This window comes from Lotus japonicus, chromosome 2, assembly GCF_012489685.1.
Source record: "Lotus japonicus ecotype B-129 chromosome 2, LjGifu_v1.2".
NCBI lineage: Eukaryota > Viridiplantae > Streptophyta > Magnoliopsida > Fabales > Fabaceae > Lotus > Lotus japonicus.
This window is the reverse complement of record NC_080042.1, coordinates 87,553,392-87,570,898: the sequence shown is the minus strand read 5'-3', so window position 1 is coordinate 87,570,898 and position 17,507 is coordinate 87,553,392. Positions and strand designations below refer to the sequence as shown.

Here is a 17,507-nt window from a genome sequence, read left to right as displayed (position 1 = left end):
CTGTATTTTTTTTACCTTTTTTTTTCTTAGAACGGGCCTTTTTTTTTCCCTGTATTAACGGGCCTTTTTTTTCCCCTGTATTTTTTTTTGAACAGAGCCCTTTTTTTTCTTAGCATTTATTAGTTGCGGAAAAAATTTGAAAAAGAGTCTAGCTTGGATTCGAACCCATTCCCTCAAGATTCAATGCTGTGAACCTTACCACTAGGCTAGACAAGTGTTTTGATATAATGGTTACAATTAATTATATTTATATAAACAAAAATAATACTATACAAATCTTTGACAAGTAAACATTAGTTTTTTTTTGAACGAAATTAGTGTTACACAAAATAACTAAAACACAACCCAACCATTATAATAATTACTTATATATATATTTAAGTAATTTAACAATAACTATTTCTTAACGTTATTTAACAATTGTTTCAAAAACGTTATTTAACAATAAGTTAAAATAATTATTTGTGTGTTTTTATTATGAAGTTATTAATTAATGTTAGTTAGTATTATTAATTCTTTTAATTTTTTAATATAGAATGAGTCAAGTTGTTCTATATAATTTCTTTGCAAAGTCTTCTTGTCGTTTCTTTGAGGACAAATTAAAGAATATGAATAACAAGCTTTGGTGTTGTAAAAAATTGAAAAATTGATAATCCTTTTAGCTAGCATTAATCAGAAACTGGATTATATACAAGTTGTTTCATGTGTATATATCATTTGTTAGCTTATGATGTACAAGATCTTAGTTGTTGATTCTGTTTTAAACTTGTTTATACGCTTTTTGTTGTGATTAAAGCGTAAAATCGATGTTGTTTGATGATGTTTAAAACTTATTTTAGTTATTTGTGAGTTGTGACATTTTGTTGTGGTAAAAAATTCCTTATTGCTTTTGTGTGTATGGTATTTTGTGACATTTTATTATGGTATTATGAATTTTTTTAAATTTTTTTAGTATCGACCGAGTTAAACGGTTCAACCAGTGACCCAGTGGTTGAACCATTGACTCATTGACCCAGTACCTCGACCGAGTCGATCACCGGTCCGAGTCTGATAACACTGCTCTTGACTATTCCCTTCCCTACCATTATCAATCTTCTACCCCATTCACTCATTCACTTTCCCCAAACGACAAAGAATCCACAACATCTAAACAAGGAAAACAATGCACCCATCAAAATTATCATTAGGTCCCCATACAAAAAAAAAGCACTTTATCGATTCTTCCCTTATATAGATCTATTCATCCCCAAAGCACCACTATCTAAAAAAGGAAGTTAGATTAATTAACTAAAAGGTGGATGAGTCACAACCACACAAACAAAACACAATGGGTAAGATCTTCAGGTGTATCACCACTAGATACTTCTCAAAATGGAGCTGTAGCTGATCGGTATAGGTTGCTCTTCTTCTTTTGTTGACCCGCTGCAGCTTCCCACAACTGCAATAACAAGTAGTTACACAAAAGAATGAAACATTGTCTATTGCTATTTATGTGTAATAACAAGTAACAATTAACTAACAAAAACAAAGTACTACAGTTACTACCTCTTGTTGCTGTCTTTTGAGCCTTGCATTTTCTTCCAGCAAATGATCAACTTTATGCTTCAGCGCATTTGTGTAAGCCTGAAAACAACAACAAAAAAACAGAGTCACATTACAGAAAATGACAAAATAACATGGAATTTTTCAAGTTCAAAACAATGTATGTAAATGGAATCTTTACCTGCTTTCTAGCCCTTGATCGTGCAGCAGACTCACGATTCTTGATCATACGCTTGTTTCGTCTGTCCCCGAGGCCGTAATCAGCAGGTTCAGCGAACCTCTTGTTGCTTCCAAAACAGGGTAGTGGGGAAGTGAAGGGGAGGTGGTTGTCGAAAGGTGGAGGTGGATTAATGGGGAAACAAGGGGAAGAAGGCTTTGAGGGAGGGTGGTGGTGGTGGTGAAGGGGTTGCGGTAACTGTGATTTGTTGTTGGGCCTGAGAGGATCAAACGCGAAGTCAGGGCGAGAGTTCAAGCTGAGAGCGGTGACGAGTGGTGGAGCAGGGGAATACAGAGAGGTGCTTTTCTAAAAATCCTTTTTCTGCTTCACTAACTTCTCTTGCCTAAGTTGACTGCCTTCCTTGTTGAGCCAGAGTCTCTCGTGTCTGAGTGTGAGATCTATGTGTCTGAACTAGAGGCAGTCCCAGTGAGCGATGTCTTAGCCAGCCCCTCTAGCGGAATGTCTTCTCCTTTTCTCATATCAGATCAACCGAAGGTAACCCAACCTATTTGATACACAGCTACTTGTCCCCAACGCAATGGTCGCGACAAAGAAACACGATCTGTGAATGTGGCCCATCACTTAACTGAGCATTCCAGGCTAACTATGGAGGAAGGAGCTCGAGGGTCTGTAGGTGAATTAGAAGGTAACGTTCGAATTCTACCCTCCTTTGAGGCCATAAGACATTTTCTGTGGAGAATAGCCATGTTCCGCAGACACTTTTCTGCGGACTCTCGTGACATATCCCCATCAAATTTTGCCATGTTCCGCAGACACTTTTCTGCCTCATCAACAAGCCCTGCATTTGCAAGCAGATTAGCCATGCACCATAAATGAGCAAAATTGGGCTTCAAACCAAATACGTCAGTCATTTGTTTGAAGTAAGACCTGCCCTCAGCCAACAACTCTGCCCTAGCACAGGCACAAAGTATCCCAATGAAGGTTACTTCATCAGGTTGTAACCTTACCACACCTCTATCTGCACATGGACTCTCATCAATCTCAACTTCCCCTTTCACCTTGTCCATCCCAACCATTTCATCAAACAGGCTCAGTCCATCTTCAGGACTCCCATGAATGCAATGCCCCAAGATCATTGCATTCCACGACACCAAATTCCGGTTTGTCATTCTTTCAAACACTCTAGTCGCCAACTCCACCCTCCTGCATTTACAATACATATCTATCAAAGCCGTATCGAGAATCAAACTTGACCTCGAAAACATCCTGATTATGCTCCCATGAACTGATCTTCCTTCCTTCAGCCTAGCCGACCTCCCACAAGCCGTGACCACACATACCATAGTCGTAGCATTGCCTTTCAATCCTACACTCCCCATTTCCCGGAACAACTTCAACGCATAACCAGGGTTCCTCGCCTTCAAAAACCCACTAATCATAATATTCCAAGTGACCAAATTCTTATCAGGCATTACATCAAACAGTGCGTGTGCACTACTTAAGTCACCAGCCTCCAAATACCCATCAACCATTGAATTCCACGAAGCCAAATCCCGGGCCAACATGCTGTCAAAGAGCACCCTAGCAACCTGAACATCCCCACAATCCGCATACATATGAATCAAAGAATTCTGCACCGGCAACACAGAGTCAAACCCATTCTTGATTACCTGAGCGTGACACTTCCGCCCAGAAACAATGCAACCCGTGTTACCGCAAGAGCCAATGAGCGGCACGAAGGTGTAGCTATTGGGAAAGAAGCGAAACCTCAGAGAGCGAAAGTAGAAAACCTGAGCTAAGTGGGGGTCATGGCTTTTGCAATAAGCGCTTATCACCGTGTTGACGCAGAAAGTATCCAAGGGATTGTTGAAGTAGCGGAAGATCAAAAGGGTGAAATCGACGCCGCATAGATTGGAAGCGCGGCTGAGAAGGGTTCGTGCCAAGAAGGGTATACGGGCAAGAGTTGTGGTGATGAGAAGGGCTTGGATTTGAAGGAGGTGGCGAGGGGTTTGGCAAGAGGATTGAAGAAGCGTTTGGAAGTGGTGTCGGGTGAAGGGTGGTGGTTTTCCGTCGGTTTCAGAAGGAGGAGGAGGAGTGGTGTTAGGGAGAGTGTGAGTGACGGTGGTGGTGGTGGTGGGGCGGGGATGAAGGGTGGTTCGGAAGGGAAGGAGTTGACGGGTGGAGACTCTGGCCATTCATTTGGAGGTTGTGTTCGACGAAGTGATGAGCTCCGGCGCTTAATCGCCATTGACGAACATGCTCTCTCTCTGTTTGAGTTTCCTGAGCGAGCACACCCTAGTGTTTAAGTCCAAATGTAAAATTACTGGGCGTTAATCTAGGCTTAATTTTAAAATAATTTCAACCTAATTTTTAAATAAAAGGATTAGTTCCATTTAAGGTACTATCTTTTTTTTTTTTGAAATTATTTAAGGTACTATCTTAGTTTAGAGTACATGTGATTTCATTCCTTTTAGTTTTTTTTTCGTGTTAATCAAATCTATTTACTTTGAAAAATTATGCACAAGCTACATGTCAAACACAAATACGTTGTCGATTATGTATAACAACGATCAGTCATATTGATATTGACAAATAGGTAATTTTACCACTGGTTGTCACCACCAACATTACTTGACATCTTCAATATCAAGACACTTCTTTCTCCAAAACTCAATGACTCTCTACCTAAAGGGAAGCAACATCGCTCACAGGAGACGCCACAAACATACTCCAGTCTCCATGTACATTGTTAGATCAGCATCGTCGAGCCCCTAGAGGGAAACAGTCCAATGGTCTCTTGAATTCTTTATTGTACCTTGAACTCACATCCCACGCAACTCAAACCTCATATACTCAATATACTCAACAAGCTAAAGACGATGCTATAGGTGCCCACTAGGGTGGGCGAGTTTTTTTTTTGGTCCACCGGTGCACCACATTTAAGCACCGTTAGATTAAAGAATATTCTAAGAATCTTTAATTGAACGGTTAGGATTGAATGGATGGTAAAAGGACAAAAATGTAATATTCTTTATCTTATTAATTAAAAAAAATACATAATTTCTAATTTTATCTTTTATCTTTCATGAATTAAAGCACCGGTCATCTTCATCTTCTCCATCTTCTTGTGATTTCAATCCAAACTTAGTTAGTAGGTGCTTTTCAAATCATGCAATCTAGTAAGTTTATTGCTGATTTGGTTAGAGAGGTTCCTGCGTGAAATTTTAAACATGACACATTGGGTGGGGCAATTAAAATGAAAACAAAAAAATCTGAAGAAAACAAAACACGCTCACAGGAAAGAAAGAAGCATAGGGAAAACAAAACAAAGGAGATTATCGAGCTTCTTGGAGATTAACTCGCTTTTCACCGTTTTCGAACAATTTATCGAAACCCTTTAGGGATGGGTTCCAATTTTAGGACCAAATTTCACTGTTTTCCCAATTTCTCACTTTTGTTTCTGCGCATACACACTGAAACATCACAAATACAGCAAGCCAACACAGCCCTAGATCTGAATATCAGAGAACAACATGAGCATGAGCATGGAGTAAATATAAATCAGAGAAACCCTAAACCCAAATCGCGAGATCTGGGTTCCAATTCGAAGCTTCTGGGTTGCTCTTGGAGCTCACGTCATGTGCAAGACATAGGGGATCAGGGAGATGAAGAAGAAAGGCCATGGTGGTGGTGATTTGCTAGAAGAATATGAGAAAGGAAGGCCATGGTGGCGGTGATTTTCCAAAAAAAGAAGAAGAAGCGTGAAGAAGATTGAGATAAAGAGATGATTACTCGGCTCGAACCGGTCGATGTTGTTTGATGATGTTTAAAACTTATTTTAGTTATTTGTGAGTTGTGACATTTTGTTGTGGTAAAAAATTCCTTATTGCTTTTGTGTGTATGGTATTTTGTGACATTTTATTATGGTATTATGAATTTTTTTTAATTTTTTTAGTATCGACCGAGTTAAACGGTTCAACCAGTGACCCAGTGGTTGAACCATTGACTCATTGACCCAGTACCTCGACCGAGTCGATCACCGGTCCGAGTCTGATAACACTGCTCTTGACTATTCCCTTCCCTACCATTATCAATCTTCTACCCCATTCACTCATTCACTTTCCCCAAACGACAAAGAATCCACAACATCTAAACAAGGAAAACAATGCACCCATCAAAATTATCATTAGGTCCCCATACAAAAAAAAGCACTTTATCGATTCTTCCCTTATATAGATCTATTCATCCCCAAAGCACCACTATCTAAAAAAGGAAGTTAGATTAATTAACTAAAAGGTGGATGAGTCACAACCACACAAACAAAACACAATGGGTAAGATCTTCAGGTGTATCACCACTAGATACTTCTCAAAATGGAGCTGTAGCTGATCGGTATAGGTTGCTCTTCTTCTTTTGTTGACCCGCTGCAGCTTCCCACAACTGCAATAACAAGTAGTTACACAAAAGAATGAAACATTGTCTATTGCTATTTATGTGTAATAACAAGTAACAATTAACTAACAAAAACAAAGTACTACAGTTACTACCTCTTGTTGCTGTCTTTTGAGCCTTGCATTTTCTTCCAGCAAATGATCAACTTTATGCTTCAGCTCATTTGTGTAAGCCTGAAAACAACAACAAAAAAACAGAGTCACATTACCGAAAATGACAAAATAACATGGAATTTTTCAAGTTCAAAACAATGTATGTAAATGGAATCTTTACCTGCTTTCTAGCCCTTGATCGTGCAGCAGACTCACGATTCTTGATCATACGCTTGTTTCGTCTGTCCCCGAGGCCGTAATCAGCAGGTTCAGCGAACCTCTTGTTGCTTCCAAAACAGGGTAGTGGGGAAGTGAAGGGGAGGTGGTTGTCGAAAGGTGGAGGTGGATTAATGGGGAAACAAGGGGAAGAAGGCTTTGAGGGAGGGTGGTGGTGGTGGTGAAGGGGTTGCGGTAACTGTGATTTGTTGTTGGGCCTGAGAGGATCAAACGCGAAGTCAGGGCGAGAGTTCAAGCTGAGAGCGGTGACGAGTGGTGGAGCAGGGGAATACAGAGAGGTGCTTTGTGGAGAAGCAGAAAGAGAGGAAGAAGAGACGGTGGTGTTTGGTGGAAAGTGTCCACCAAGAAAGTCCTGAAAGATTGCACCCCCAAAGGTGGAATGGGTTGTGGAGGGGTGAGTGTTGTGGTCATTCAAGGAAGCAAGGTTTATGTCTTTCCAAACCTCTTCCATTGATCGTTTTCTGGTGCTTCTTCGAAGAGATAGTAGGTTGAAGATGATGACAGAGAGAAGAAAAAGAAGAGACTCCTCTATTGAATTTGAGATTGAGGCTCTATTTGATGATGAGTGGTGAGTGACATTTGGTGAAATAGTGCAGTGTTACAAAGATGGGTAGGATTTGAAGGGATAGTCATAGATAGGAGGGCAAAGAGAGAGAGAGAGGTGAGGAGGGTAGATGACTATTACTTAGCCAACAATGATATATACACACCTCCTTTTTTATACACTTTATTTCCACCTATTTTTATCTCTATCTCTCTCCTCTTATCATTTATCACATCTTAGAGCATCTCCAATGTAAGGTTCTTAGTTCTTATTTTGGAGTTAAGAATTAAGAACTAAGAACTTTACCATTGGAGGTGCTGACATGGACTCCTTAGTTTTTAAAATTAAGAACTCCGTTCTTATATAAGATGTTTTGCTTTTTGATTTCTTAGCTTAAAATATTAATTATTTCTCTCTCATCCAAATTACTTTATTATTTTATGAGTTTTGTTTTATTACTTTATGGAAAAAAAAATATAAATAATGTGGTTGGTGGGACCAAATGAATAGTAGTAAGAACTAAGAACTCATGGTTAGAGCAAAATTACTTGAGAGTTACTTAAACACATGTGGCAATACGGGCCCACATGAATAGTGCTAAGAACTAAGAAATAAGAACTAGCATTGGAGATGCTCTTATACTTCTTCTCTCTTACTTTTTTCATTTCTTCCTATCTCTCTCCTCCTCCACTTCATTCCACCTCAAAAATGAGGTGTCAACAAATAATTATCCATTACTTAGTAAGTTAGTATATATAAAACAATCATGGTTAATGGTTAATGTCGATATGGGTTCACACAACTAATTTTAGATTATGGATGTAACTCTCACATTTTTATAGGTTAAGGGTTCCAATCTTACGGGGTAACTAAAATCTTAGAGGATGGACAACCCTCTCCAGGGAGATCTCCCACCGCTTCCATAGGAGTGAGCCATGTATGCCACTAACACTCTGCCTAATACTCCCTTCGTTCCTAATCTTTTGTTGTTTAAAGTTATACACATTGTTTAAGAGTGCAATTATTGATATATTTGTTGACATAAACACTCTTATTTAATGTTGAGTTAAAGTGAAGAAAGAGAATAATAGTTATTGATTAAAAAACTTGTTATGATTTTAATTGGTGAAAATATGAGGTGGTAAGTGAGAGATATAGTATTAAATAAGGGTATACATGAAATAAATTGAGAAAAAATGCATTGAGTTTTATAAAACAACAAAAGTTTTGAAAATTAGACCAAAAGTTAAAGAGTGAATCACCATTTTGGTCCCTAAGAAAGTAAGCGTCGGTCATAGTAGTCCCTAAAAATTATTAATGGTGAAAAAAATCCCTGAAAGTGTTGACGTCGGTCATAGTAGTCCCTGTCTATGTTTGAGCGTTAGTCCCTGGGACGGAAAATGCCCATGTGTCAAGTTATGTGCCACGTGGGTTTCAATTTGGTCGCCGACATTATCAATTTAGTCCCTAGGTAATTAAATTTAATTAAAATAATGAGTTAAAAAATAAAAATACAAAAATAGAAAATATTAATTAAAAAAATAAAAAATAAGCAGGTACCAGGTAATTTCTATTTTTTGAAAAATCAAAATATTGTTTTCTTTTTATTTTCTGAAATTTTTTTTTTTTAAATATCATCATCTTCAACCAAATCACCCACCGTACTATTTCTCCTCCCTTCCTACTGCAACCCAGATTACCCACCCCCCCTCTTTCTCCTCCCTCCCCCCGCAACCGCAATCACCCACCCTCCTTCACCAACACCCAGAAAATTCATGGCAACGACGTGGTGGTGGGGCGAAAGGGAGATCGAGAGGACGAGGCTCGAGAGAGAGGCATGACATTTGCAGGATGTGCCACACCAGATCTGGGAAAACATGGCTGAATCACCACCAAAATCTTGCAAAGACGCAACCTTCATTGAGGCCCACCAGATCGGTGAAGGTTTCTGCGGCGGCGGTCATCCGTGTGGGGGTGGAGTTTCGATGGGTGGGTCTTTGAACACCAAATCCAGATCCTCCCCCCTTGCCACCTCGCCCTCCACTGCCGACGGCGGCTACGAATTACAATGTGTCTTTTGCTTTCATGTTCCTGAGCATTTATAGATCTGGTTCGTCTCCTTTCTTTTTTGCTTCCTTCTGGACTGAATCAGAGCAAGTGGAGGAGAGGGTGACGAATGTGGGTGGGTCTGCAATGGTGGGGTTCGAGTTCCTGGGTTTGTTGTTGGGTTGGGGTTGTCCTTGTTTTCAGGCCGTGCATGACAAAGGTTTTAGCTCCTCAGATCTGATTTCTATGCAATGTTCAGGACAAGGGGAGGGAGGAGAAGGAGGGTGGAGGATTGGGTTCTACACGAGGTTGAAGTAAGTTGAGTTTCAGAAATAACAAAATATTTAATTTGTTTATTTTGAGATTTTTTTTCTAAAAACAAAAAAACCGGAAAACAAAGATATCTTTGTGCTTATTAGAATTTCCTATTTGGCTTATTTTTTATTTTTTTAATTAAGATTTTCTATTCTTGTATTTTATTATTTTAACTCATTATTTTGATTAAATTTAATTACCTAGGGGCTAAATTAATAACGTCGGGGACTAAATTGAAACCTACGTGGCACATGAGCACTTTCCGTCCCAGGGACTAACGACCAAACATAGATAGGGACTACTATGACCGACGTCAACACTTTCAGGGATTTTTTTCACCATTAATGAATTTTAGGGACTACTATGACCGACGCTTACTTTCTTAGGGACAAAAATGGTGATTCACTCAAAGTTAAAACAACAAAAAATCAAGAACGGAGGGAGTAGTTTGAAAGTGTTTATTTTATCTATTCTACCATTTTTTAAATTAAAAAACACAGTCATTGTTACTAGTCTTCATGATTTGGTTGCTTTACTACATTTCACAACTCTCTCTCTCTCTCTGCAGTTTGGCTGAGTAGTCATGTCGAACGGACATCTTGGCACGTGACACGCGTGCCAGCCAAGATCCGAAGATAGTAGTACCATGCATCAACAAAATTGGATTAATAGTTTGTTTATTTTATTTTCATATATTGTACTAATTAAAAATAGAATAATTTCTTTGTTTTCTTAATTTGGTGCTCATTTCTTTGGTTTTGGCTGCTTGCACCATTGTGGAAACAAACATCATTGTTGTGGAAAGGAACGGAAAGACTTTCCTGCATGCCGAGAATATTAATTATTAGGAGAATTGTTGCTACTCTGAGGTACTAATGATTGTAAGGAGTTTGTGTTTTTGAGGTGTTTGCTGTCATTGCATTGCTGGGTAACATTGGTTGGATTTCACTATTTCAGTTTAGTTTGCAATTAAAACTTGGGTGAATGCAAATTTGTAAAACATAATTAGTCAATGTGAGTTAGTTTTAATGTAATTTATGATTACATACTTTTATTTTAATCCAAATGAAAAGTAAGTGTTAAGTTCAATTAAGTCAACGTGAATTATAGGATTAAAGTGAGTTAAGATGAATATAAGTTTAATATATTCAAACATGAAAACACACCATTTTCATTTTAACGCAAATCAAATAGCAGATTGAGTGACACAAAACATAGGCTTAGTCTTGGAATATAAATAAAAAATTTAAGATAAATAAATTATCATTGATCTTGGTAAATTAATTCAAATCACTTTAGTACATGAAATTTACTTATATTTTGTATTGAGTTTATGCTAATATATCTCATTAAATAAATTAAGTATCGACTTTAAGTCTTATGTATGAAAAAAACTTCCGCTGAAAGATCGAGTTAATCTCACCATAATGTGAATGTTTTTTATTTGAGCAAGATTGTCTTGAAATGAGCATATCCATAAACACAAAAAAATTATTTTTCATGAATTTTTTTATAGAAATATTTTTGAATTTATTTCAACCATTCACATGAATCATATCACATCATTAACACAAGCTAGCTTGCCTAGTTCAGAACTAGACATCTGTCAAAAAAACGTATACTTACTTTACCGTACCCCAAGTCCATAACAATATAGCATAGCACTCAGTCATTGTACCCTCCTACCTCATTTTCCCATAAAAGTATATCAGAGCAACTCCAACGCTGGTTTCTTAACAGGTTGGAGGTGCTAAGAAACCAAGGGCCAGTTTCTTACCCATTGGAGCAGGGTTCCTTACGGTTCCTTAGCTAAGGAAAAGTGGGCAAAGTTGCTTCTGCAAGCAACTCTGCTTTATCAGTTTCTTAATTAAAATATGATACTTTCTCTCACATTCACTTCCAACAGATTTCAGAGGGAAGAAATAGTAGAAACAGATTGCATGAACTACCTACAATTTTATTCAAACAATAAAAATAGAAATTAGGCTTAATTCCATTTTGGGCCCCTGATGTTTTAAAAATGAGCGATTGGGGCCCCCCGTGTTTAAACATAGCGGTCAGGCACCCCAACGTTTCAAAAACGTGCGTTTCAGGCCCTTCTGTTAAGTACCGTTAGTTTGACCAAACGGAGCCAGTGACGTGGAATTTCTTTTTCATTTTAACATTATATTTTTTACCAAAAAATTCCCCCCCAATTCACCAACCCGATTCCCCCCAATTTTAACCCTAATTTCATCCTAATTTAGCAAACCATGGAATCTTCACCCCTCACCCTCAACTCTCTGAACAACTTCTTCAGCAAAACCAACAAGATTTAACTGAGTTGAATCATTTCATGGAGATTTAGCAAAGTGTGAAGCGGATGGTCCACAAGAAATGGGGTTCACCAAAAGCAGCAAAAGAGTCTGAAAAATTCCCAGAACCAATCACTACCCCAAGGCTGAAGTGGAAGAAGCTCTTCTTCCACAGCATCAACCCTTCAAAACCCAACAGCAACAACAAAACCCAGAACCCTCCAGAAGAGTTCCTCTGCCCCATTTCAGGTTCCATCATGGCAGACCCTGTCATCGTCTCCTCCGGCCACTCCTTCGACCGTGCCTCCGTCCAAGCCTGCAAGGATCTCAACTTCACCCCTCAACTTCCTGATGGTAACACCCCTGATTTCTCCGTCGTCATTCCCAACCTTGCCCTCAAATCCTCCATTCTCAAATGGTGCCAAACCCAAACCACCACCGCACCCAACACCGCCACCACAGAGAACCTCGTTCGCACACTAATGGCTTCCAAGCCGCCACCACCAAAAGACCCACCTGTGAATCTCTTCACCCGCGCAGAAACTCAAGTCCCTCTACGACCAACCCACCTCTACACGAGCTCCGAGGAATCCATAGCCACCGCAACTTCATCATCAACCCCGCCACTGCAATTCTCAACGCAACCCAGTTGCTGCTACTCTTCCCCTTCCTCCTCTGAACTCGAACCAGCAACAACCCCAGAAGAATAAGAAATCGTATTTGAATCGAACGAGCTTCTTCCTCGGTTCTTACTCTCCGCGCTTCTTCCCCCCTTCTCTTTGAGCTTCTTCCTTTCTCCTTCTCTTCGATCTTATTCTTCTCTCCTTCTCTTCTTCTTCATCTTCCTTTCTTCAATTAGGTTAAAATTGGGGGAGGGGAATCGTGTTTCTGATTTGGGGAATGAGTTTGGGTAAAAAATATAATGTTAAAATGAAAAAGAAATTCCACGTCAATTAATGAAAGGGGTTCCGTTTGGTCAAACTAACGGTACTTAACAGAAGGGCCTGGAACGCACGTTTTTGAAACGTTGGGGTGCCTGACCGTTACGTTTAAACACGAGGGGCCCCGATCGCTCATTTTTGAAACATCAGGGGCCCAAAATGGAATTAAGCCTAGAAATTAATTACAAGGCTTTAGAAAAATAAATTTTTACAAAGAAAAATGAAAAAAAAAATACATAAGCTTGTAGAAGGCTGCATGTGCTTGAGGGGCGATCTTGTGGCGGTGGCGGAGGGTGGCGCTTGAAGAAGGCCTGCATGTCTCTGATCCAGTGCTTGAGGGGCGATTTGGGTCCAGATTGAAGGTTTGGTGGCGGCTGGGGTAAGTTTTGGTTGCGGTGGTGGGTGTTTGGTGGCGATGAGGAGGCGGTGAGGCGGGTTTGGTGGCGGTGAAGGTTGTTTGGTGGCGGGTCAGTGGCGGTGAGGTGGTTTTGGTTGTGGTTGTGGGTGTTTGGTGGCGGAGAGGTGGGTTTTGTTTGAGGTTGTGGGTGTTTGGTGGCGGTGAGGAGGGTTTGGTGGCAGTGAGGAGGCGGTGAGGTGGTGGTGAGGAGGCGGTGAGGAGCCGGTGAGGAAGAAGAGAAGAGGAAGAAGAAAAGAAGAGAAGAGGAAGAAGAAAGGGGAAACAGCTAGGGTTATGAGGGAGGGAGTGATAAGGAAGTATTTATAGTGGATGACCGGGTTAGCCGGTCATCCTAACCCGGTCATCCAACCGTTTGGGACCGGTCCAGACCGGTTTTGACCGGCTGGACCCGGTTATCTGCCCGTTTGGGTTTTTTTTTTAATTTTTTTGAGCTTAAATATTAATTAAATTTAAATTAAATTCGTTTAAATATTAATTAAATTATTTTTTAATTGATTTAGTATTAAATTTTAAATCTAAATTGTGTGAAAATAAATATTATTAATTTATGTTGTATGGTGGGACACGAGTGGGACCCTTCAAATAGTAATTTAAGAAACCATGGGTTGGAGCAAAATCTGGTTCAGTTCCTTAGGAGTTTCTTAAGTCTGATGTGGCAGTACGGGCCCACAGGAATAGTGCATAATAGTGCTGAATAGTGTATTAAGAAACCAGATAAGGAACCAAGGGTTGGAGTTGCTCTCAGAACGTATTTCATTTCATTGCATTGTATTGCACATTTGCATGTACCCTTTTTTCTCTTGTTTTCTTCTCCTCCAGCTTACCATTTTCACCATTCTTTTCCATATGAAGTGAACACACTAACTTCTTTAAATAACAACCCCTCCATAGCGGTTTCGTCTACCGTGGGTCAGTTTGAAACTGACCCACGGTGCTTCAGTTTTTTTCTGATCGTTGGATAGGAGTTAAAATGATCCAATGGTTGGGGTGTATTACCGGTTAATGGTGCTATGAAGATTGTGGCAAGTATGAAAATTTTGCAATTAGGTCCTAATCTTCACCCAATATCTTCAACATCAACGTCTTCATCACAACCTTCATCATCTCCACCATCACCATCCTCATCAGCATCATCGTCCTCATTCAACCTTTAACGCATAACCTCTGTTTATTTCTCCTTTGAGGTCCGAAGCCTAACCACCACCAACAAATATCATTATGGATCAAAACCTATAACTCAGATCTGGATCTTCTCACCTCCCATTCTGAGATGCATGTGGAACTTGGATCTAAACTTGAACAACCCTCCATCACCATAAAAAACCACCTTTTTCCACCGCCACTACAGAAGCTCATCTCACTTGAACGAAGCAACCAAGGCCTTGTTCCGTCGCCCACATATCTCAAAGATCATTACCGCGATGTCGTCGTCCACCTCTGCAAGTCCGGCGCCACCACCATCGTCTCACCGCAAATCACCACCATCAGAAAACATGCCGCCTTGTTTGCATGTCTGCACAGACCGGATCTGGAGGCTTTTCGCTGGTGAGATGAGAAACCCAAACCGGTGGAGATCTGTTGAGAGAAACCCAGATCTGAGGAGAGAAAACTCAAATCTGGGTTTAATTCTTATGAACCTCATTCACTTTTTTTTTCTGAACTGTGGCTACGGATTATGCAGAAACTGGTCAGGGAGAAAAGATCTGGTGGTGGTTAGGGAGGTACGATGGATTTGATGGATCCTTGGTGGTGATGCTGGTGGGCCGAGGGAGATTGACGGTCATAAGCGGTGTCGAAGGGGTTTTGCAAGGGAGAACGGTGGTTTTGCAAGTGGAGAGGGAGAGAGTAGAGCAAAGTTTTAGGTTTGTGGGTTGGGAATTCTGGGCTTGTGATGTTTGGGTTTAGGTTAGTTTCTGGGTTTGGGCTAGGGAGGAGGGATTGAACTGAAATTATTGGCTTTTTTTTTACCGGTCAACTAACTTAAGCAACCTACAATTCCAGGTAAAGTCAAACTGAAGCACCGTGTGTCAGTTTCACACGGTAGATGCACCCTCCATAGCTATTTTACTTCTTTACTAGTGTAGTGTCATCCAAATCCAAACCATACCGTGCAACATTTTATTTCCCTTTCTACTAAAGTTTGGTTTGAGATCGATTACCAAATTTATTAAAGTTGTGAAATTACTTTAGAGAGAGAGTGACTGACTAGGAGTGAGTTTTCAAGTTTCAATGATGCATGCCAGCGCAAGTGTTTGATTGATGGAGACTCATCAAGCAGAAAGAATTAGTATCAATCAGAGACTGTGTCTTGTTTTAGAAAAAAAAACTTAATATTTTTATTTGTTTTGTCTTATTAATGCGTATATACTATATTATACATATAATAGTATATGTTTACATGTTGTGTCATTGTCCATTGGAATCGATTGGTCAGAAAGTAACCTTTGGATACTTTATTTATTTCGTGGATGAACAGAATATTAACATAGGACACCCTCACACCCCTACTTAGTTGGAGCAAAAAAGGTCCATCCCTGAAGGTTTATTTGATGGAGCAACACTTGGCAATGACACATTCACTTTCGTTTCCAATGCAAATTTGCCCCCACGTTTCTAACATCCATTTCCATGCTAACAGTTGGCGCTTACCACTTTACCAGTGTTAAGGAATGTGGACACTTGCTATCCTTACTCATTTTCGCGCGAGTATAATTGAAAAGTTCATTCAGATTCTTCATATTAAAGTTATGTGTTCATGCAGTGCACTCATGGATACTGCATATATATACTAAAGTTACCATTTGACACGCGTAAAGAAAGAAACAAACAAACATCATTTTTAAATATTAATAGCAATTATAGGGTCCGTTTAGGTGGTGTACGCGTGCTCCAACAAAAAAAGTCATTGGATATATTAATAAACTATCCGACGGACGAGATGTAGAGTTTCACTGTGCACTGTTAACTGGTCAGTATAGGTTTATTAAAAATTGCAATGTAGTACGCCGAAGTTATAATATAACATTTTGGGTCCCCTACTGTACACAAGGAAAAAATTGTGCATTAATTCCTAGGTTCCTGAACCGTTTATCATCATTCTTCTTCCTCTCTATTCTCCCTATTTTCTCCTCCCTCCCACAGCCACAACCACCGCCCTCTACCTCCACCACCGCAACCTCTCCGAAGCCGTGCGCCGCCGTCATCATCTCCTCTTCCTCCGAAACTTCCAGTAACAGTAGTAATATAGGGACTTTGGTCTTTGGGAAAAAAATGTATTTTTAACCCACTTTTTAAATGTTTATGGAATTTTTTTTCTCAATCTCATCATTCATTCACTGGAAAACTTTCTTTCTTCTCTTTTTCTTTTCAAACCCCATCATTCAAATGTTTCTGAAATTTTTTTACTCAATCTCATCATTCATTCACTGGAAAACTTTCTTTCTTCTCTTTTTCTTTTCAAACCCCATCATTCATTCACTGGAACCCAGAAGAAAGAAAGCAACCCCAACTCCCCAACCCATCAGCAACGGAGCCGCACCGCCATAGCTACAAGAATCAGATCTAAAATGGTGAAACCCTAACAAGGGTAACAGTGGAGAGAAAAATAGCAGATTTCTCTTTGCAGATCTGTGGTTCCTTCTTATTTTGTTATTTTTTCTGATAAAGTGGAATAAATTTTTGGGTGTTGGTGGTGGGTAGGTTGGGGTTGGCGTGGAGAAAGATTGTTGATGGTGGTGGCTGGGTTGGGGGTGGATTATGGGTTTCTGGGTGATGACTTGAATCTGGTTTTTGTGTTCAATTTGGAGTTTTGATGAATAAATTATAAAAATGATAAAGATAGTAAATGAGAAATTTGTTCCTAGTTTGTATGCGACTTTCTGGAAAAAAAAAATTCCCCAAAGTGATGTTCTTGAATGGGTCAACAATTAATGCTATGGAGATCCCTGGAGTTATGAACAAACTACAAGCTGCTTCAATAATTTATTTTGTGAGTTGTGTTGGGTTTTATTTTCCGAACTATTGTTGGCTTTTTTCAATGTTGAGTAATAGGAGAGAGGAAGAATAAGATGATGATGACGAGATTGAGGATGGTGGTGGGTTGATGATGAATAATTTCTTTTGTTCAGAAAACCAAAAATGATTTTAAAAATAAAATAAGAGAAGGGACCCATGTGCAGTGTTAGTTTTTTTCATAGGTTAACATATGAGATATTTACGAGGCCTACCCTTGTACGAGGCCTACTCTTGCAAATATGAAAAAAACAAATAAAACCAGCTAAACTGATTGCACTAGGTCATTTTGTTGGAGCACGCTTACACCACCTAATTAGGTGGTTTAGGTGGTGCCCGTTAAACGCACCCGCAATTATATGTAAAATGTGACTTAATTACTCTAAGAAAAAAAGTTAAGATATGAGTTAAATTTATAGTGTTTATTCAGTTTCATT

At 39.5% G+C, this 17,507-nt stretch overlaps 4 protein-coding genes across 4 annotated transcripts; 1 reads left to right on the top strand and 3 right to left on the bottom strand.

Moving 5' to 3' along the window:
- Positions 1–1,155: 1,155 nt before the first annotated feature.
- Positions 1,156–2,338, bottom strand: LOC130737199 (protein FD-like). The gene is made up of 4 exons (XM_057588957.1): positions 2,276–2,338; positions 1,724–2,065; positions 1,546–1,623; positions 1,156–1,438 (listed from the first exon to the last, which is right to left on the bottom strand). The coding sequence occupies exons 1-4, from the start codon at positions 2,336–2,338 to the stop codon at positions 1,367–1,369; spliced, it is 555 nt and encodes a 184-aa protein (XP_057444940.1). The 3' UTR covers positions 1,156–1,366.
- On the bottom strand, positions 2,054–4,056 carry LOC130740602 (pentatricopeptide repeat-containing protein At3g51320-like). The gene has a single exon (XM_057593261.1). The coding sequence runs from the start codon at positions 3,913–3,915 to the stop codon at positions 2,338–2,340; it is 1,578 nt and encodes a 525-aa protein (XP_057449244.1). The 5' UTR covers positions 3,916–4,056; the 3' UTR covers positions 2,054–2,337.
- Positions 4,057–5,594: 1,538 nt separating this feature from the next.
- Positions 5,595–7,176, bottom strand: LOC130735815 (protein FD). The gene is made up of 3 exons (XM_057587708.1): positions 6,446–7,176; positions 6,268–6,345; positions 5,595–6,160 (listed from the first exon to the last, which is right to left on the bottom strand). Exons 1-3 carry the CDS (start codon positions 6,950–6,952, stop codon positions 6,089–6,091), a joined length of 657 nt encoding a protein of 218 aa, XP_057443691.1. The 5' UTR covers positions 6,953–7,176; the 3' UTR covers positions 5,595–6,088.
- A 4,592-nt stretch (positions 7,177–11,768) lies between these two features.
- LOC130737198 (U-box domain-containing protein 40-like) lies at positions 11,769–12,410 on the top strand. Its single transcript, XM_057588955.1, has one exon. It carries the CDS (start codon positions 11,769–11,771, stop codon positions 12,408–12,410), a length of 642 nt encoding a protein of 213 aa, XP_057444938.1.
- The last annotated feature ends 5,097 nt before the right edge of the window (positions 12,411–17,507 follow it).